The 21444-nt window shown below is 43.0% G+C and overlaps 1 protein-coding gene across 14 annotated transcripts in view; it reads left to right on the top strand.

Annotated features, from left to right (window-relative positions):
• plekha7a (pleckstrin homology domain containing, family A member 7a) overlaps positions 1-21444 on the top strand; it is a 262547-nt gene that overhangs the window by 216275 nt on the left and 24828 nt on the right. For 11 of the 14 annotated variants that reach the window (XM_015963841.3, XM_015963839.3, XM_015963836.3 and 8 more), the window contains 3 exons: positions 4228-4328; positions 14591-14772; positions 17720-18265. In XM_015963841.3, the coding sequence (XP_015819327.1) occupies positions 4228-4328; positions 14591-14772; positions 17720-18265 (829 nt within the window). The remainder of the gene's footprint in view (positions 1-4227; positions 4329-14590; positions 14773-17719; positions 18266-21444) is intronic. The other 3 variants (XM_015963838.3, XM_070550277.1, XM_054732798.2) reach the window with 2 other exon arrangements.

Below are 21444 nucleotides of genomic sequence, written 5' to 3'. Positions count from 1 at the left end.
AGCACCTGGTGCAGCTCCTGTCAGCTAAGAACAGGAAACTGAGGCTATGATTCACACAGGCCCACCAAGATTGGACAATAGAAGACTGGAAAATTGTTGCCTGGTCTGAGTCTCTATTTGTGCTGCAACATTCGTATGGTAGGGTCAGAATTTGCCATCAACATCATGAAAGCACGGATCTATCTTGTCTTGTATCAACGGTTCAGGCTAGTGGTGGTATAATGGTGTAACGGGCATGTTCTTGGCACACTTTGGGCCCCTTAGTACTAGTTGATCATTGTTGCAATGCCACAGCCTACCTGAGTATTGTTGCTAACCATGTCCATCCCTTTATGACCACAGTGTTTGCGAAAACACGTCCGACGTTGCCGACGTGTTTCAGTAATGTCAGATGAAAAACTTTAAATCGTCGGACATTTTGACCGACTGGCCTCTTATCAGAACTTGCCAAAATAAAACCTTCCTGAAAACCACAAAGTCCGTTGCTCTGATTCTGTGACACAGACATTATTATTTTTAATAATCCATCAGAGACCGTCTCTGGTCTCTGTAGCAGCTGCCCGCAGGAGCACTTCTGAGCCTTTTAATTGAACTGCGCACAGAAAGCTTTAAGCAGCTGTATTACAAATTCCAGGTAACTTAAGATAATTTCATATTATTGTGATATTTGTGCTGAACTAAAATGCCAGACAAAGGGACATTTTGCCCTAACAACGGTTCACTAGAGTAGTCCACCAGCTGAGATAAACCCGCATCACCGGTTTAATTTTCACTCTTCAACAGCCAACGCGTTTCTTACAGGAACAGTAACATTAGGCTAGAATAGCGTTGCTGCTACTTACCACATGGCCAGATTTACGGTGTGTCTTTCCCTCTGAAGGAAGGATTGGAACTTACAGCCCTTTTCCCCTCAGTTTTTCTCTGCGTCTGGTTCCATGACATCACATTCATGAAGCTTATTTGTAGTCCTGGAATTATTTTCAGTTAAAACCTAAAATAGTGTTTCCCTGTTCGAAAATAAACACTTTTGGTATCAAAAGGCTTCTTTAAAATTCACGGGCATCATATGTGAAATCCAAGGCACATAAGTGGAATTATAAAATAGCATTTTTAGCTCCATTCAAAAACAACCTGCGTGAGACACTCAAGAGTTGTGGCGCAAGAGTTTTTGCAAACACTTTGACCACAGTGTACCCATCTTCTGATGGCTACTTCCAGCAGGATAAAGCACCATGTCATAAAGCTTGAATCATCTCAGACTGGTTTCTTGAACATGACAATGAGTTCACTGTACTCAGATGGCCTCCAGTCACCAGATCTCAATTCAATAGAGCACCTTTGGGATGTGGTGGGAAAGGAGAGCAGCTGGCAAATCTGCAGCAACTGTGTGATGCTATCATGTCAATATGGACCAAAGTCTCTGAGGAATGTTTCAGTACCTTGTTGAATCTATGCCACGAAGGATTAAGGTAGTTCTGAAGGTAAAAGAGGTCCAACCTGGTACTAGCAAGGTGTACCCAATAAAGTGGCCAGCGAGTGTACCACACGTGTGTGTGTGAGCGTGCGCGTGCGTGCGCGCGCATGTGTGTGTGTGTGTGTATGTTCAAGGGACCTCCATTTTAACTGACAGACTTCGTCTGCCCAATTCTGCACTTGAGGGAGGAAGCGACATGTTTACAGAATGGGCCTCATTTATTAAAGCCTTTTTAGGAGGTGTTTATTATGACAGTATATTTATTTAAATGAGATTTCAGTTTGGTTTATTTGGCATTTATTTAGCAAGTGAAGCTGACATGTTGTGTTGTAGCTTCTGGTCTGCAGTGATAATTTATTAATGTAAACTCCTTCTCTATGAGAGGAATCTGCTCCCATAATGCTGCTTGTATTTGTCTCACAAACTGCTGTACATATGAATCACATTCAATCCACAGGAGACAAGCAACTCCCTGGTGAGCTGCAGCGGACAGACGAGGCTCACAGCTTTTACTTATTGTGCTTTTACAGCGTGTAGTCTGTCATTTACAACTTTACAGGCTTTAATAAAGCCCACAGTTTCCCCTTCCTGCATGTGATGCATTCACATTAGTTTACATTTACATTATGGGACTTCTGGTTTCATCTTTAGACTTAAAATCAAACTGCTTCAAACATCAGACTTTAACTTACAAAACAAGATGAAGTTTAAATAAAAATGGCAGAAAAATATTGCGAGGTGTCAGGAGGTAAGCAGATGATCAATAAAATGAAAACAAATAAATAAAATGAAAATTAATTAATTAACGATCTGCAGGTAGCTTCTGGATCCAGCTTCTGATTTGTAATTTAATCAAAAGATGATTCAACTGAATGTTCACCATCTGGATCCACATTTTTGTTTGTTGAAAAACTAAAACTAAATGGAGAACTTCCAAAACACACAGTTTGTGACACTCTGACCCTTTTTATACATGTGCAAATAAAGTACATTTTGATGCTTTGTTTTTGCATCCGTTCCTGTTTAAATCAGGCTCAAAAACCCACGATGCTGTAAGTTTTCTTTTTTAAATTTTTTTTTAAAGTTTTGTCACAAATGTCTCCATCAGAATGACTTTCTCAGGGTCAACCCTTTTTCTTGGTCAGACATGCTTAAGGTGTGTGTGTGTGTGTGTGTGTGTGTGTGTGTGTGTGTGTGTGTGTGTGTGTGTGTGTGTGTGTGTGTGTGTGTGTGTGTGTGTGTGTGTGTGTGGCAGATCAAAGCAGGGTATCCGCGGGTCCTTAAAAAGTCTTAAATTAGCTTTTCCAAATTTAAGGCCTTAAAAATCCTTAAAAATTACAAATAATTCTTAAATCCAGTTTCCAGAGGTCTTAAATGACCAAAGACCCAATAAACAAGATTCTTTTATTTCTATAAAAATTTCGTGAATTTCTAGTTAGTGTTCAGCATTTTTTGTGTATGATGTTGGCGTAAGCAGCACCGTACGCAGTCAGTTGGTTGTGAAAGGGGGGCTATTTTTAGATGAGCACATTAGCTGGTTAAGCTAGTGGGAGCTTGCGCCATGAGGAAGTGGAAGTTTAATGGTAACTGGATGGCTAATCCCACGATCGCAGCGTGGTTAGCACCGGTTCCAGGCAATAGCTGGAAATTATAGCTTAAATTTAATTTTTAAAAATGATAAATGACCCGCACTTGTATAGCGCCTGTCAGAGTAAGGACTCCAAAATGCTTTACACTACAGTGTATCATTGATCCATTCACACACTCATTCACACACTGATGGTGATGAGCTACGATGTAGCCACAGCTGCCCTGGCCAGTCCCTCTGACCACCACCAGCAGGCAAGGTGGGTTAGGTGTCTTGCCCAAGGACACAACAGCAAAATTCTCTGTCCGGAGAGGGGATCAAACCTGCATCCTTCCGATTACTGGACTACCCGCTCAACCTGTTGAGCTACTGCTGCCCTGCTTAAATAGCTTAAATTTGGTAAAAGTGGCTTTAAAAAAAGGTCTTAAAAAGTCTTAAATTTGGCTCCCTTAAACCTGCAGATACCCTGTCTCACCCACTATTTAGGAACGCCTCCTTTGAACGACCTTGTCATGTTCTGGACGACTTCTTTAATCCACAAGGCTGCCTTGTCACCTCTCTCACACAAACACACAGGAACCTTACATACTTTTCATATCAGTATTGAATTTCACGACGTGGTAATCATAACACACACACTCACACACACACTCTCTCTCTCTCTCTCTCTCTCTCTCTCTCTCTCTCTCTCTCTCTCTCTTTCACATAGACTTTCCATTACAAAGCAACGTGGTAGACTGAAGATGTTTATTTTTAGAGGTGTGAGCGCAGAGGGCTGGGAGGGTTTTGGAGAGTGAAAACTTCCTTCTTTAAAAAGCTGCTTAAAGGTGCAAGTTTAGGGTAAAAGTAAAGCTTGAGGACTGTTTCCTGTCCATTCTGTTGAGGGATGAGTGTGTGCATGTTTGTGTGTGTGTGTGTATGAGGCTGCCAGCTGGAGCTGTGTGACACTCGCACACCCATTGGCACGGCACCGTGTTGTGAGTGACGGTATGCTGGTGCGTGTGAGCTCTGATATAGTTGGTCAGCCGGATGGAATTAGTGGGTGATGAGTGATATTTATTCTCCTAACTTTTCCTCGACATCTCCCTCACCACTCTCCCCTTCTTCCTGGTCCTGATTATCCCCTCCCTCTCCTGCCCTTCCCCTCCCCTCCCTCCCTCCGTAGACAGCAGAGAGGAATCGGTACTCGGCAGTATTCCTCTGCCCAGCTATGTCATCTCACCCGTGGGATCGGAGGATCACATCAGCCGCAAGTACGCCTTTAAGGTATGCCTCCCTGTTTGCACATACAGATGTTTCTGACTTCCTGTCATGTGATTATTATTTCTGCTGTCATTTTTGGTTTAAAAACCGGTTGCTGGTCTGTTTATTAGATTTTGTCAAGTTCATGTACAAAAGTCACATAATCCGCATGAAGCTATGAAGTACCACCTTTTAAAAGTTAGGAAGAAGTAAACGTTATTGAATCTGTCGAACATGAGCAACAACTAAAGTAAGTCATCACATCCGAGGAGTTCCAGATATGGATAATGGCTTTTGATTCTATTTAAAGCTGAAGAGTTTCCTCTGAAAGCCGATGTTAACCCTGCTCTGTGGCAGGTTTTCTGGTGTGTCACTTTCCCATCCAGTCATGACTCACATCCTCACATTACTCCTTACTGGTCAGACGTCACACACGTACACCACACTTGAGTCTTTGAGATCCTCTCAGCTCACAGAATGTGTCACTTGTTGTTTTAACAACTAAAGAAGGATTTAAAATCCTTGAGGTTCTTTTTTTAAATGACAAATGATTCAGCACAGCGCCCACCAGCTGTTACAGCAGCGTCGGCTACAGCTGATGATCCGTCAGCATCTCTATTGAGACAGACCAGCTCGTCTCGAGTGACACAGAGATTCTTCATCCTCCAGGGGTACAAGGTTTCCATCTCGGCCAAATGTATGTAAAGGCTTACTGTAGGAATCTGCTCCGTCAAGATTTATGATGGGTTTTTTTTGTTTTCAGAAGGCTATCGAGCTAAAATTAAAACATGCTAACCCTCCATGTAAAATGTTTGCAGCTGTTTCTGGATAAGAAGACCTGAACCCACTTTAAGTCCTGGTATGCAGCGTAAAATCATATCAAATTAGAAAAAAGGACGAAAAAATTCAAACAGAAACAAAAACATGTTACGAAAGTAAGAAACATAATAATTAAATATGTTTGCTCTTATCAACCATCCCCTAGCAATGTATGTGTTTGTCTAAAAACAGGTTTTTTTTTTTTTACTGCATCTGTCTCCTGTAGTTTTCATTAGCTCTTTCCTGCAGTGATGTGTGGTTGTGTCTTTCAGTACACTACAGTATGGATGCAGCAACCAGCAGAGCATCCAAACACAACGCTCAGTCAAACAAACCTTTAGTTCCCCAGAAGGAGCAGTGAACTCCTCCATGTTTGAACAAAAACTCCTGTCGGTCTAAAGCTAATGTCCAGGGGCCTCATCTATCAACCGTACTTACGCACAGGTCTGCGTTTATCGTGCGTAGGAACTGATTTACACGTTGTGTGGTATTCATCATTTTGTACCTGTACATGGAAATGTTCCTAAACATAAGAAAACTTCAGAGCATGAGTAGGAACAGCATCTAGTGGTAGAACGGGGGAACTGCAACACCAAAGGTTTCAGTCATCCACACATGGTTGCCGTGTTTTTATTATATTTTTAATATTTTTAATTCATTAATGTCATTTTTAATTAAATTTTATTACATTATGTTTTCGTCCTTGTGAAACGTCTCATGATTTTGCTTGAGATGCGCCAGATAAAAGAACATTTCTATAATATTAAGTCAGAGCGTGCTCTCTGGTGAAAGCACGTTTGCCTGAGCTCACTGACTGGAGGTCCGTCTGGAGCTGTGCTGTGGTTTGGGACTCATTGTGGAGCAACAGATAAACCGCATAAATCTGATTCCAGTTCATGTTCTGTTTTACAATTACAAGAACCTTCCAGAACCTTCTCTGCTCCTCAATCACACACGCGTTGTCATGGTAACCAGACTGAATGACAGCTGAGAAGAGGCTGCACTCGGACATTTCCAGATAAAACTAACTCCATCCATAACGACTCCGTAAATAAAAAATGTAAATGACAAGCAGTTACTCTACGATTGATCATATTAAAGTTTTTATTTATTCCGGACGGAGGCCTCTTCTTTGTCCCAACCGCGTTTTTAACCTCAGCAACTTGTTTGGTTCTTTTGCACTTCGGCATGCAGCGTCTCGATCTCGCAATGTTTCTTGTTTTACCGGGTAGAACGCAGAGAAACCTCTCACGTGCTGAGGACGTAGTGTGACCAAATATGGTTAACTGAGGGCGTTCCTGTATGTAAATGACCGAGAACGGACATGAGCACCTGGGTATGCACAGGTAGGATTCATCATCAGATGAGTGCAGAGGAACATGATGCATCTTTCGTAAATCAGGGTTTTGACCGTTCATACGAACATTCTAAAGTCCGTTCATAGGAAGGAACTTAGGAATTTTTCTACCAACATTTGATACATGAGGCCCCAGGTCTACAGGTCTGGGACCAGAGTCAGCTGTAACTTAAACCATCCACCTCCCACCCCTCCATACCCCTTCTCCCTACTTACCAAATCCTCTTCCCTCTCTTGTTCCCATTGGCTGGCTGCCTGACTGGGACTTCCCTTCCTCCGTGTGAGTGGGTCCAATGAAAGCCCTCCCCTTTAATAGGTACTCTACTGATCTTATGGTCTCTCTGCCTTATGTACACCTTGCATATCCTTGTTTGCTGTCAGTGTGGCTTTAAGCATGGGGTAGTATACAACAGCCTTGTATATTCTTTAGATTATTTGATGCATGTCTGGAGAACATCGTGTTGTTTGGTGGTGATGTTTTTCAATGTCCGTGTCCTTGCTCTTTCTTTTTTTTTTAAATTTTTTTCTCCCTTCGTCTTGATTTGTCACATCCCTTTTTCTGTTGACACCTTATCGTTTTCTGCGATTTGGAGCATTCACCCATCAGGTTTTCAGGTTACCGCTCGCCCACACGCCGCAGTCACCATCTCTTTCATCTGCTTAACCGGCATGCAGTTTTTTTATGGTGTAAAGAAAAACAGAATTAGCTGTTTCATATATGTCTTACGCAAAGTTTTTGAAAATTGGTGGACAAACAATCACCTTGTCACCAAAATATTACATTTAGTCTTGTTTCTAAAACAGCTTGTGCTTGAGGGAACTGTAGCTGTCATTTTCTATGAGCACTGTAGGGAGGTAAATGTTGTTGCTTTTAAGCTTATTGTATTACCTTTACTTATGACCAGGAAGATGTAATATTCTATATAAATATAGAATATCAACCTTCTTGGTCTTTGAATGTTTAATCTGGAGATTGTAGGATTCTTTGCTTTTTCAGGGATCAAACACACTTCGTGCTACTTCAAGAAGAGAGTCAGGTTTATAAAAGTAAGAATTTATTTTCCAAACAGTTAAAAACATGATGAGTTAATGAATATTACTGTGAGTGGATGGATCTAGGTGGATGGAATGTGATGTATGGCGCCTGTGTATGAATATGATGTTATCAGAACGTTCATATCTCGAGGAGCGGAGTTCTGGGTGCAAAAGGAAGAATTTGGTTTGCGTTAAGCTATGAAGTTGATTATTATGAAAAAGCATCAGACGCTATCTGTGTGTCTCCTTCACCCTTTCTTGGAGACCCTCTTCGTGGATCCGAAGGTCAGGGAGGTCGGATGACCTCTAGGCACCGAGGGCTGTAGAACACCTGTAGCACCAACTCTTCAGTCCAGAGATGTCCCGGGTCACATCAGATGGATTGAACCGTGACGTCTAGACGGACTCTTAAGGAGTCGGAACAATATCAGCTTTGTTCTGCAGGAACCGTTTGCTGTGTCGGCGGTAGGCAGCTCATGGTTAAAGAGCTGTCGCTCCGGACGGCCGTTCTGAAACGCTCTCTAGAACTGAATGCTGGATGATGGGAAGCTGGAATGCGAGTACCGAATCACCACAGTGATTCTGTTTTAATATTCTCATAGTATGATTTACTAACAAATCAGAATCGGCCATGTAAGAAGAGTTTTACCAAGAACCTCAGAAAACACGCCTTCTGGAGACACCGGATGCTCTGATCTGGGGTAAAGAAATATCCATGCGTCATGAGTTTAACTTTACTTTAATTTGTCCTTGTGTCAGTCAAGGCCTGGGTAACAACAACCCTGGCTCTGAATGAAGCAATAACATGATGAATGCTCATTTTAATACATTACTTTTGTTTTAATACTTTGAATACTTTGTTTTAATATTATAAGTAGTTTTGAAAGCGGTACTTTTACTTGACTGAAAATGTGAAATTCATGCTTCATCAATGTCTGCAGAAGTCTTTCTAAACCCTAGTGCATACTTCTGCCTGAGTCATTATTGTAAATACTTTTGGCACCTCTGCCACCATCACAGCCCAGTGGCTTAGCTGTCCACCAGCATTGTGTTTATTTACACTGCACGTTTTCCTAAAACCAATAAACAGACGGCCATGGTTTGGCTCTTTTTGGATGTTTTTCAGTTTAAATGTAGCTCTTATAGTAGCATGTCGAGTACAATGTGCCTTATCAGAAGCTTTGTGGTGCACTGGCAGCTAACGCTTATCTGTGAGAGCACAATGGCTGTAAATAGTGCCAGGACTAAAGGAGAGGGTGTCTGTCAGGGCTTTAGGCTGGCAGTGCTGTAATCTTTTGTAAGGGAGAGTAGTGAGTGATGTTTCCAGACTGAACGAGGGAAAAGGCAGAAAAGGGCAGGAAGTGATTCAGAGGGGAAGATTTAAAGTAAAAATACCAGGAGGAAGTTTTGGGAGTGATAGTGTGAGAACAGAGTTTTTTTTTTGTTTTGTTTCAAAAAGCAGTATTCATGAAACTGATGTTGAAACAGATGATCAGAAGCCTCCTTTAAAGTGCCACCAACGCCCACACAAGCAGCAGAGGTTGATGGAGCTGGTCCCAGAGCGTAGGTGTGCTGTGTAGGCGTGTGGCCATGAATAACCCTCTCCTCATTCCTGTTAACGAGATGCTCAGACTCACTTTTATTTCTGTGTGGTATTTCTGGATACGAAATTCTAAAAAGAATTCTTTACTGTGGAAAAATGTATCTACCAACTATTTTAGTTAATTTGTACAAAATACCACTGTGGTGCTCTTCAAGCATGTGTTGCACTTTCAGAAAATAAAAGGGAGGTTTGGTGGTTTTTAATGGACTTCTTGCTCTACAACACGACCTACAGCGTACAACAACCTCTGTTTTTTTCTACAGACTCTCCACTCACTACCGATTAATGCACTTCTGCTTGTCAAACTCCACCATTTACCAGATTAGTCAAGAATAAATCACTTGCCAATAAAACTATGACTCATAAACCAATTATCAATTTACATAAAATATTTAGGGGTGGGGTTTCTACAAATCCATTTTTGACATGTGTTTAGGAGGAAAAGTTGATTTAGGTGTATTTTCGGTTTAAATTATTGTTAAAATGTTATTTCTGTCACATATTACAGTCAAAACTTTGGCTCTGAATCTCCTTGAACATGTCGGTCTGGTGCCTCTCATCACGCTGCTGCCCTACTGTAGGTGGGCGGAGCCTCCTGTCAGAGTGCTGGCAGCGCTGAGTGAAGACGAGGGTTTGAACGGCTGTTTCTTGATGATACCATGTTGCTTTTGTCAAAAATATTCTAGGTATTTTTGGAAACATTTTACTTTTTAAGACTATTAGTTTCAAGGATCTCACCGGTTTTGATCCCACATCAGCTTCGGTTAAGTGTTTAATCCCCATCAGCCGAAACCAGCCAGTGACTCTTTTTAAAATCTGTAAAGAGCCTGATAGTTGTGTAGTTTGTACACAGCTTTAGTTGTTGATGTGAAACATTTCTGTTTATCTGACAGCAGGCGGCCTGGGGAAGGCTGGAATACAGAACAAGTGCACCCCCCTAAAGGTTACAGTCTCACCAGGATTGTAGACACTTTTTGTCCTGATAAATCTGAATTTGGAGACAAAAAGATGAATAAATATATTTAACATAAGAAATCAGAGCCGTTGCTGATTTAAAAGTTTTTCTTTTGAGAGAAAACACACCACCACTTTGAAATGGACCTCAGACAGAAAAGACCATCACCTGCCAACATCATCAGCCTCGAGTCACTCCCCCACAGCATGTCTCAGACACCTCCTGTGTACTGGGACTACATGAAGGACAGGGTTTTCTTTCCAGGTTATTGAGTTCTGGTTGAGTCATGGGAGCATCTCAGTCAACTCCCAGATCTTCAAATATTTAACAGCGTCAGGGTCAAACACAGACTCTGAGTCAGAGATGTTCGTCTGACGATGGTTTTTACACGTGTGAGGTTGTTCGAGCTCCCAGACGGCAGAGCTTTCGGTGAGGAGCTGAACTCCCGTGTTGTTTGAGGACATGTGGATTTGCTTGCTGGGGTTTGTTCAGAGTTTACAGTAGCAGCAGTCAAACAGCGGGGGTGACCGTCTGCTTTATCCGTGACTGTAGTCAGTGTGTATGTTGAGCCACCGTAGATGAGAACGCCATGCTGCTGAAACACGTTGATTCTTCTCACCAAGAACAGAAACGATTCCAGGACGACCCTTCAGCTTAAACGCTACAGCCCGTTTCATTGTTCAGAGAAGGAAGCAGGGCGGGAGAGGTGTAGTGTTTAATTACTCTTTTGTCTACCAGTCCCGACTACTGAAGGACAGCAGGAAAAGGAAAAGTGGATTATTTATGAGGCTCATTGGGGAGCAGCACTTTCAAACAGGGTTTGGTTACTTCTTAAATAAGGACACTGAACGCTTCTCAACTAAAGAGTAGATGTTACTGACATACTGCACTGTGTAGCTGTTGCTCGAGCTAGCTAGGATGTTGAACATCACTTATGCCGTGTTGGGATCTGTAGCTTTTTACATCATGTGATCGATCATCAGTAGGCTTTAAACAGAAGCTTCTCGGCCTGATTCTGTAAAGCTTGGTTTATGCTTGACGCATTCACTTTCCGCGCGGTGATGCGGCTCGCGGCTGGAACGCGCTTCACAACTCGCAGTGTTTATGGTTCGTGCGGCTCGTCTCTGCGGTGAGCCAATATTCTCCCACACTGAACGGGGCAGCATGGAGCTCTACGGCATGCATCCAACACTACACCATAGTAGAAGTAGAAATCACTGTTTACAACATGGCATTCCAGCATTTTTTAACAGTGTTCTCGTCTTTTCCGACAGTGCGAGCTATTTCTCTCCAAGAATTATTAACAACATGTTGATCACGGTGATCTCTGAGAGCTGAATCATATAAATGTCTGTATTTACGAACCTCTGCCATACTAGTTCTTGCCGGCCCGCCATGTTTTTCCGCGTCCGACCGTCCGCGTGGTTAGAAATTTTCCGAGGTGCACGTTGCGGAAATCTTAGGCCGTGCGGAGACGCGGTGGAGGGGCGTGGTTGTTAGAATGACGCAACTTTTCCGCGCGGAGCCGTGTGGACCTCGCGGACGCGTCAAGCATAAACCAACCTTTAGTCAAACATGAGTAACGAAGAATCGTATATTTTACATTGACCAGTGACATCCTGCTGCTCTGAGCTCTCTGGCTTTTTCCTCCCACTCAAAAACAGAATTGCCTTTTGAATGGAACTGCCCCTGTGGTTTCCTCAGTACAAGAAAACATTGGGAATGATCCGAGCTGGGATACAGCAGGATCTGTAGCACTTCAGGGAAGTGGAAAAAGAAGAGACGTTAAAGCAAACTGTCAGTGAGTTTACAGTAAGCAATTCTTTTTAGACAAATTTGTGCCCGCCTCGTCTCCTCATTAATGTTTGATAGAAACATTTTCCTTTTTACCTGTTAAAAACGACGTTTTTTCAAGAAAGCATACTCTGGATGTTTTTGAATTTGCAGTTTTGTGTAAGGCAGCCATTATACACTAGATCATCTTTTTTGCACCTTCTGAACCTGGCTGAGGGCTTGTTACAGATCACCAAACCCCAGTACCTAACAGAATCACATGTAAAGACATTTAACAGGAGCAGAGACAGGCGACTATTCATCCTTACATGCTGCAAACTCACCTACAGTGGTGTGAAAAACTATTTGCCCCCTTCCTGATTTCTTATTCTTTTGCATGTTTGTCACACAAAATATTTCTGATCATCAAACACATTTAACCATTAGTCAAAGATAACACAAGTAAACACAAAATGCAGTTTTGAAATGATGGTTTTTATTATTTAGGGAGAGATCAAAATCCAAACCTACATTGCCCTGTGTGAAAAAGTAATTGCCCCCTGAACCTAATAACTGGTTGGGCCTCCCTTAGCAGCAATAACTGCAATCAAGCGTTTGCGATAACTTGCTACGAGTCTTTTACAGCGCTCTGGAGGAATTTTGGCCCACGCATCTTTGCAGAATTGTTGTAATTCAGCTTTATTTGAGGGTTTTCTAGCATGAACCACCTTTTTAAGGTCATGCCATAGCATCTCAATAGGGTTCAGGTCAGGACTTTGACTAGGCCTCACCAAAGTCTTCATTTTGTTGTTCTTCAGCCATTCAGAGGTGGATTTGCTGGCGTGTTTTGGGTCATTGTCCTGCTGCAGCACCCAAGATGGCTTCAGCTTTAGTTGACGAACAGATGGCCGGACATTCTCCTTCAGGATGTTTTGGTAGACAGTAGAATTCATGGTTCCATTTATCACAGCAAGCCTTCCAGTTCCTGAAGCAGCAAAACAACCCCAGACCATCACACTACCACCACCATATTTTACTGTTGGTATGATGTTCTTTGTCTGAAATGCTGTGTTACTTCTATGCCGGATGTAACGGGACATTTGCCTTCCAAAAACTTCCACTTTTGTCTCATCAGTCCACAAGGTGTTTTCCCAAAAGTCTTGGCAATCATTGAGATGTCTCTTAGCACAATTGAGACGAGCCCTAATGTTCTTTTTCCTTAACAGTGGTTTGCGTCTTGGAAATCTGCCATGCAGGCCATTTTTGTCCAGTCTCTTTCTTATGGTGGAGTCGTGAACTTTGACCTTAATGGAGGCAAGTGAGGCCTGCTGTTCTTTAGAAGTTGTCCTGGGGTCTCGTGACCTCTCGGGTGAGTTGTCTCTGCGCTCTTGGGGTAATTTTGGTCGGCCGCCCACTCCTGGGAAGGTTCACCACTGTTCCATGTTGTTGCCATTTGTGGATCATGGCTCTCACTGTGGTTCGCTGGAGTCCCAAAGCTTTAGAAATGGCTTTATAACCTTTACCAGACTGATAGATCTCAGTTACTTTTGTTCTCATTTGTTCTTGAATTTCTTTGGATCTTAGCATGATGTCTAGCTTTTGAGGTGCTTTTGGTCTACTTCTCTGTGTCAGGCAGCTCATATTTAAGTTATTTCTTGATTGAAACAGGTGTGGCAGTAATCAGGCTTGGGGGTGGCTACAGAAATTGAACTCAGGTGTGAAACACCACAGTTGGGTTATTTTTTAACAAGGGGGGCAATTACTTTTCCACACAGGGCAATGTAGGTTTGGATTTTGTTCTCTCCCTAAATAATAAAAACCATCATTTCAAAAGTGCATTTTGTGTTTACTTGTGTTATCTTTGACTAATGGTTAAATGTGTTTGATGATCAGAAACATTTTGTGTGACAAACATGAAAAAGAATAAGAAATCAGGAAGGGGGCAGATAGTTGTTCACACCACTATAAATTATACCTTATCTTCTGTTACCATAAAAAGGACAACACTTTCTTCAAATCCATATGAAACATGTTTTGAATAAGGACCGTCTTACCTGTTGTAGATAATGTACCTGAGTAGCAGCCATTGGAGACTATCCTACATGACATACGCTCTGAGCCACATGTGCTCTTCAACAGCTGGCTCTGTTCTCTGTTTAAAATGACAACAGGAAACAACTTTAAGCAGAAATGAGCTAAAAGGTTTGAGGCATTACTAAAAACAGTTTACAATGCAGTTGTATTGCTGAACTTATTACATTTTTATGTAAAAAATGTTATTTGTTTATTTTTTTGTTTTTGTTAAACTTTATAGAATCAGCGGCAACGGCGGGCGGGAGGGGAGGGGGCTTTTGGGAGAGTTGTGCAACACAACAAATTGATGACGCAATTCGTTGCCAACGCTTTTAGTAATCGATTTTCATCGAATTTATCGATTCTTTGTTGCAGCCCTAGCTAAGAGTCTAAGTAAAAAATAAAAAAAAAAGTAAAATAGTTGTTGAGTAATATGTGTGAGAGTTTTTTTTCTGTCTTTATTTTAAACTTGTTTGTGTTGCACTGTACCTGAGTGGTGTTTTCCTATCGTGCGGTTTTCTCTCAGCAGCTTTGGTTGGTGCTTGTGTTGTGGTTGACATATTTCTGTTACTGGGCAGCATGAGTCTTCCCTGTCTGACAGCTGACTTTCACACTGCCTCTCAGGTGGTCTCAGGGCATCACCTAACTGAGCCTCCCCTCTCCTCCTTTAGGCTAGCCACACCGGCATGCGCTCGTACATTTACAAGCAGAGCTCTGTGATTGGCTCGCAGGCGGAGCACTATGGGATGCGGACATATTACTTCAGCGCAGACACCCAGGAGGACATGAACACCTGGCTGAAGGCCATGAACCAGGCTGCACGGATGCAGAGCCATGCTGACACACTCATAAGGTACACATGCATGCACACAGGTTAGTCTCTCTTATATTATTTCTAGTTTTCGTGTGTTTTAGTTGGCCTATAGATGCATAAGAAATGGTCGAGACCAGGGTCGGATTAAGGACTGAAGAAGATCCAGGGCATAACACACACACACGCGCGCGCACACACACACACACGCGCGCACACACACGTGACACACACTAGTCAACATATATATATTTGTCTTGTACCACATAATGTTTAACCTGAAGCTACATATTAAGCATATTCAGGGCAGAGTATTATTCCTGTTAGTGTTTAGTGTGAGATGATAGTAAATATTCCCTTTCTTTCTCCAGCAACTTTACCTGATAAGCTAACTTTAGGCAAACCAGCAGCACAACAAATATTTTCAAATAAGACTCACAAACCTGAGTCAACACCAGTCTCATCAAAGCTGGGGTTCTGTCGTTGTACTTTTGGTCTAAAAAACGTCCTCATGTCCATCTTCACTCATGCGTTTCAGGCAGAGAGTGTAGAAGAAGCCGGCTGCTGAAGGGCTTCTTCTTCAGTGGTGAAGGCTCAGGCAGGCTGTATACAAACTACTGCCAGCTGCTCCCTCTCTGTTGGACTTTGGTACTGCATGTTACTTCCGCGATTTAGATCCGCGGCTTTTCATAAAACATCCGGGGCTTCAGCCCAAGTAGCCGGGCGTAACGCCGCCCCTGGTCGAGACTAAACGTTTCAACCAAGAACATTAGAAATCTTTATTCACATACCAAATTAATTATACAATGATATGCTTTACATTCTTACTTCTACTCTATCTTCTACTTAAAGTGTTTGTCTTCCATTCATTTCTTTTCATAAATATATGCTGATTTGATCTGTTACTGTAATCTAATTAATTTCTGTCTTCTTTTATCATAACGTCATTTCCGTTACTGATGAGAAAATGTGTGCGTTACTAATTCAGCAGCGCGGTGTGTTGAAGCCGTTATCAGCTGATCGGGAGCTAAAGAGGCGGATGTTTTCATCCAAGCGCTACACGACCCGGGAAGAACAAGGAAGACGTGATGAATAGTCTACAGCTGCAGACTCGAAGGTTCGCTGCTGCAGGTGTGAATCTGCAGCAGCGAACCTTCTTAGCGTGACAGTGAGACGTGTCCCAAAGGTCCGCTCACCTGTTCACCATTCAGACGTAACGATCTTCTACCTTCCTAGATCATCCAGCTGTAACCTGTTTCTGATCATGTCTTTAGTCCCGCTGTAACACTGATGCATCAGTCTCAGACGTCATGGAGCTCAGGTGTTATTAGAACTACCTGTGTGTGTTTACCATCCAGCTTCAGCTCTTCTGTGGTTGGGTCTGACCCAAGTTAGTAAATGTAAGTCCATCAGATTTATGCCTCTTCTGTCATTTTAAAGGATTTTTATTTATTTAACCATTACTAGATTACCAGCAACAGAAATGCTGCTAAAACACACAATTATGTGAAGCTGGAAAAATTAGATTACTGTGTGAAATGACTTGTTTTTGATTTTTAAACAATTTTATAGATGAAAATTTTCTTTAATCAAAAGATAGAAACACTTCACACTCCTGAATGTGGAGCACAACCAGAAACGTTGGGTGTTTAGTAGTGTGGTGGATTCCCTCTGTTTGATTTTGCCGTCTAAATCATTTAGTGTACTCGATGCATGCAGCCTACTGCTTTGAACAAACTCATATGGTGTTGAGCTGAAAGCACCACTCTCTATTTCGTCATTGGTGTGTTGACAGTGGGTGGTTGCACAGTTCAAAAAACATCCCATAATACACTGGCAGCCAGACACCCCCCCACGTGCTCTGCTTCTTTTCCATTTCAGTGTTTTTGCAGAGAGAAATCCCTCTAGATGACACGAGCTGTTGGAGAATGACAGACAGGGAACCAAGCTGCAGACAGCTTCCTGTTGGGAATTTCTACATTCTCACTTAAATTTGTGCATTTGTCAAATCAACAGCAGTGTTTACTGTCACAGTGAACTTCTTTTTTCACAGTTTTTTTTTTGAAGAATATTGGTTCCAAGAATGCTTCCCTCTTAAACACAACTTTAAGAGCAATCAGCCTCTACAGTTCTAATTTATATTGAATATTTTCCAACATCGGCGGCTGGCGAGGAGAGTTTTGGCACCTAGGTGTTCCCATTCTGTGTGCGCTTGAATTAGTGTCAGAAACCTGAGTATTTCCCAACGCTGAGTGCTTCATTCACGGGGGACTCCAGTAATGTAAAATTGTAATGACCAGACTGGAGAGACCCGTGAAGACACAGTAAGGAAGGGTTGTAGCAGAGGCTTGGTCAGGAGGGCAGCGGGGGTCAGAGCCGGGGAGATCAGAGTAGTTCCAAAAAGGGGCATTCAAGAGGTAGAGTCCAGGATCCAGGTCCGAGGTCAGAAATCCAGGTAATCAGATGCACGAGATAATCCAGGCAGGGTGTAGGCAAAGGGTTAATCCAAAGATCCAGAATGGGGTCGAGATGCAAGAGCAGAGGGTCAAGAGTGCTGGAGAATCCACTGGCAAATGCTTTCAATAATCTGGCGCTGACTTGGTGTTGGTCTTGGTGTTTTATAGGGAGCGTTGCAAGTGGAGCTGGTGAGGAGTTAATGTGAGACAGGGGGTTTGGATGAGGTTGATGGTGAGCTGGTTGTGTTTGCTGGGGAAACGGGGCTTGGCTGGAGCAGGGGCATGACAAAAATCAAGGCTTTGCTTATCTTCTGCTTGGCTTTAAAAAAATCTATGGAGTGTGTTTAGACCTGTCTTTAAACTTGGATAGCTGAGACTAGAAGTTTCATGTTCATGTAGCAGCCATCAGGTTAGGGTTGTGTTCAGAACAATGGTGCAACACAAAGTCCAAGTGATCAGAGAAGGGCACAAAGAACCACAATCAGAGTGGCTGTAAATAATCTTCACATTTTTTATTTTTTCCCTCTTTGCAGACCTGCTGACAGAATAGAGAAGTTGTTGCAACAGGCTGTTCCACAGGTAAACCACGTAAACCACCACAATAGCAAGATCCCCAACTCTGAGGCTACAAGACCAACCGTCCACGAGGTTCTGCTGGAGCCCATTCACCGTGAGCCTGAGGAGCTCTGCAGCTTTCACAAAGACTCTCCTGGTACCATCACATTGGAGCAGCCCATAGGAAGCATGGTTCTGGAAATGGACACTCACTCCTCCCTTCCATCCAACCCTCCAGCCACCACCCTCGCACAGCCAGACCATGTGTCGGCCTCTGCTCCTGTGTCCAGGGTGCCATCCCGGGCTCCATCAAGAGCCACCTCCACTTTACCTTCCAGTGTTTGCACCAGGAATGGCCTGATGTCCACACCCAGCCCCATCCTGGAGCCCAACGGCATTGCAGCAGGGACCTACCAAAGAGCACCAGAGCCCCCAGCTGTGGACACACACAAGCAAGTGCAAAGGAGAAGTGCTCTGGAGCAGGTGGAACAGTGGGTCAAAGTTCAGAAAGCTGAGCAAAGAGGGTAGGTCACTGTCGCACATACACTTAGGATCTATTTAGGATATGAAATCTGATCAGAATTCTTTGTTTTAATCAATTCCTTTAATTCTCTACGTATCCCTATGTTCCTGAGTGTGGTTGCGGCGAGCTGGCTTCTATCAACATCAATTACTGAGGGGCTTGGACTCTGTCACCGATTCTATTCATAACTTTTATGGACAGGATTTCTAGGTGCAGCCAAGGGGATCTGTTTTGGTGGCCTAAGGACTCAGTCTACTTTTTGCAGATGATGTGGTCCTGTTGGCTTCATCAGAACGTGATCTCCGGCTTTCTCTGGAGCGGGTCACAGCCAAGTGTGAAGCAGCTGGGATGAGAATCAGCTCCTCTAAATCCAAGACCATGGTCTTGAGTCAGAAAAGGGTAGAATGCCTTCTCCAGGTCAGGGATGAGGTCCAGCCCCAAGTGTAGGATCTCTGGGTCTTGTTCACGAGTGAGGGAAAGATGGTGCACGAGATCGACAGGCGAACTGGTGCTGCGTCTGCAGTGATGCGGGCGTTGTATCGGTCTTTGGGTAGTGACGTAAAGAATGACATTGCAGATACAAGCAGATGCAACACTTAACCCACCTTGTCTGCTGGTAGTGGTCAGAGGGGCCGGTGGCTCCAGTGTACGGCAGGCCTTGCCTCTGTCAGTGTGCCCCAGGGCAGCTGTGGCTACAGTGTAGCTCATCCCCGCTAGTGTGTGAATGTGTGTGTGACTGTGTTGTGAAGTGCCTTGGGGGGTTGTAGAACCCTAAGAAGGGGCTATACAAATACAGGCCATTTACCATAATGGGATGTGGAATCTATAGTCCCATATCTAGTTCTGTTTTGATTTATTTATTCATTTAGCTATTTTAGAAGAAGTTTTTGTTTTAGGTAAATGTCCGGGTATGCTCTATGTTCATTGTACAACGTTGAAAATTCTAAAATAATAAGTTAAAAAAATACTCTTTTCTGCAAATGAGTCTAAAGCTGAAATTTAGTAGCCTGGCAAGCCAGACTAAATAAATGTATTATTTAGTCTGGCCACGCTCCATTGACAGCTCTTGGTTGTGGGGCGGGTTCTACCGTTGTCTTTCAAATGATCTCCACATTCCACTGGACAATGAATGTGACATACTCTTTTTTCACTCTGTTGCATCATCCCACCCACCAGGCATATAGAGTGCCCTGATTGGCCCACAAAGCAGATAAAGCTCTGTGATTTGTTCACTAAGCAGATAGAGCACTATGATTGGCCCACCATTATGGATCAATCACAGCTCTTTATGTGTTTGAAACCCCTCTAGAGGGCTGTGATTGGCTAGCCAGAGTCCTGGTAGGAGCTGCGGAGGTTCCAATGGAGCGTGCCTAGACCATTCTTTGCAAAGCAAGAATTTGGTCTAGTTCACTAGGCTAGAAATTTAGAGTTAAAGGTTGAATATGGAACAATCTAATAAAAAGCTGTATTTTGTACAGTATGAAAGTATAGTATTCCTTTAAAAGCTTAATTTAAATTAAAAAAAAATTCATTTTTACGGGCACGACTCTGGGTTTATGTTTAGATCTACCAGCCTGTAGAGGGCACCATTGCAGGTTTCCAAATAGCGCTTGGCACAGCGAGGCTAGCACTGTGGAAAATGGCAGACTCGGCAAGTCAAGCAGCTGCTTCTGAGCCCAGAAGATGTCGTTGTCCTTCTCAGAAGAGGAGCAACCATAAAAGATCTAAAACCTGAGTGAGTTTAGGTGAAGCCTACAACAGATGAACCCAAATAAAACGTTTCACGTATCGGCAGCGATCCTGGTATCCTGATGGCTGGAAACCTTGTTCTATTGTTGCAACTACAACCTCCACACACTAGATGTCGCTGTGGTGTTTGTGCTCCATATTCAACCTTTAATCATGTAAGTTATTCAATTCTTAGTTTTTGTTTTTTCAAACCAGACTATAGAAGTTATGTTGAACCCCCACCACCGTCTTCATTTCTTCATAGAGTTTATAACGTAACTGTTTTTTCTTGAACCAGTGGTTTGTATTGCTAGCTATGTCTCAGTGGCTGCTGGATGTTGATTAGTCTCTAAACAACACTTCTGATGTAGTGTTTTCTGTCTCAGACCTTTCATCTCTTCTAAGAAAACATATTTCTCTTTGCTTTAATAATCAATGACTCTCCCTGTCGTTGTCTGTTTTAGGATCAGACTGGTGAACTTGTGAGTCAGTTCAGTAGTTTCTATAATAATGTTCAGGCTTTGTCATACTGATGTTGTTCATTTGATGAAATGGCGATGCTGTAAAGATGTGTAACAATAACTCATCTAGTTCAGAGCTGTTTTAACACATTTGCAACTGCAGTTGTAGCAGTGGAACAGCTGTATACAGATGTTTTCCTTCTGCTTAATATGTGCATGGTAGATACCGTAAATCCTCTAATACAGGCCCGGGCCTGTATTTGACTCAAGCTCATCAAGCTCCAGGCCTTTATTGGAAGGAGGGCCAGAATTAGAGGCAGGCCTCTATTTCTATTTGAGCAAAATGAACTAATGGTTCGCTGGAGTTTTTGACAATTAAAATTGCGCCCACATTTTCAAAGTTAAACACATTTCTTTTAACAACGGTAGTTTCTGCTTCAGCCCTCTCCCCCCTCCCCCTGCCGCAAACTCACTGATGTGCCTGCAGCCTCTCGGAGTTCCTGCTGCTCTAAACATTAAAATAATTATTTCATTTTCTGTTCCTCACTTCTGATTACCTTCAATGGTGTCTGTTTGTTGCAACCACCAGGTACAAAAACAAACTTGTTTTTATTTGACTATTTTTCTGTCCTGTCTGTTTATTATCTTCCTGCATCTCCTCTCAATCCTAAAGAAAAACTGCTACCTGGGTTCATATATATTTCACCTCATGAGTTACCTTTGAGCTGCAGTTCTAAAAGATCTACCGACCGCAAAAACAGCGGAGTGCTCGCTGCTTGCCGGCCGCATCAGTGATCGGTGCGTCACCGGAGGACAAGGTGATGCGCCCCGCTCCACAGCAGCGAAACACTTCAGGCGCAAATAAAAGACAGAAAACATTAAAGGAAATGAACCGACATGAACAATTGTGTGTCAGTACCGACGCTACAGCGCGTTGCCCCCCCCCCCACCCAGGGGGAGCGCAGGAGCTTGTCACCTGCTGACAGCAGGC

Source organism: Nothobranchius furzeri, chromosome 4 (assembly GCF_043380555.1).
Source record: "Nothobranchius furzeri strain GRZ-AD chromosome 4, NfurGRZ-RIMD1, whole genome shotgun sequence".
Lineage (NCBI taxonomy): Eukaryota > Metazoa > Chordata > Actinopteri > Cyprinodontiformes > Nothobranchiidae > Nothobranchius > Nothobranchius furzeri.
This window is presented reverse-complemented; position numbering and strand designations above follow the sequence as displayed.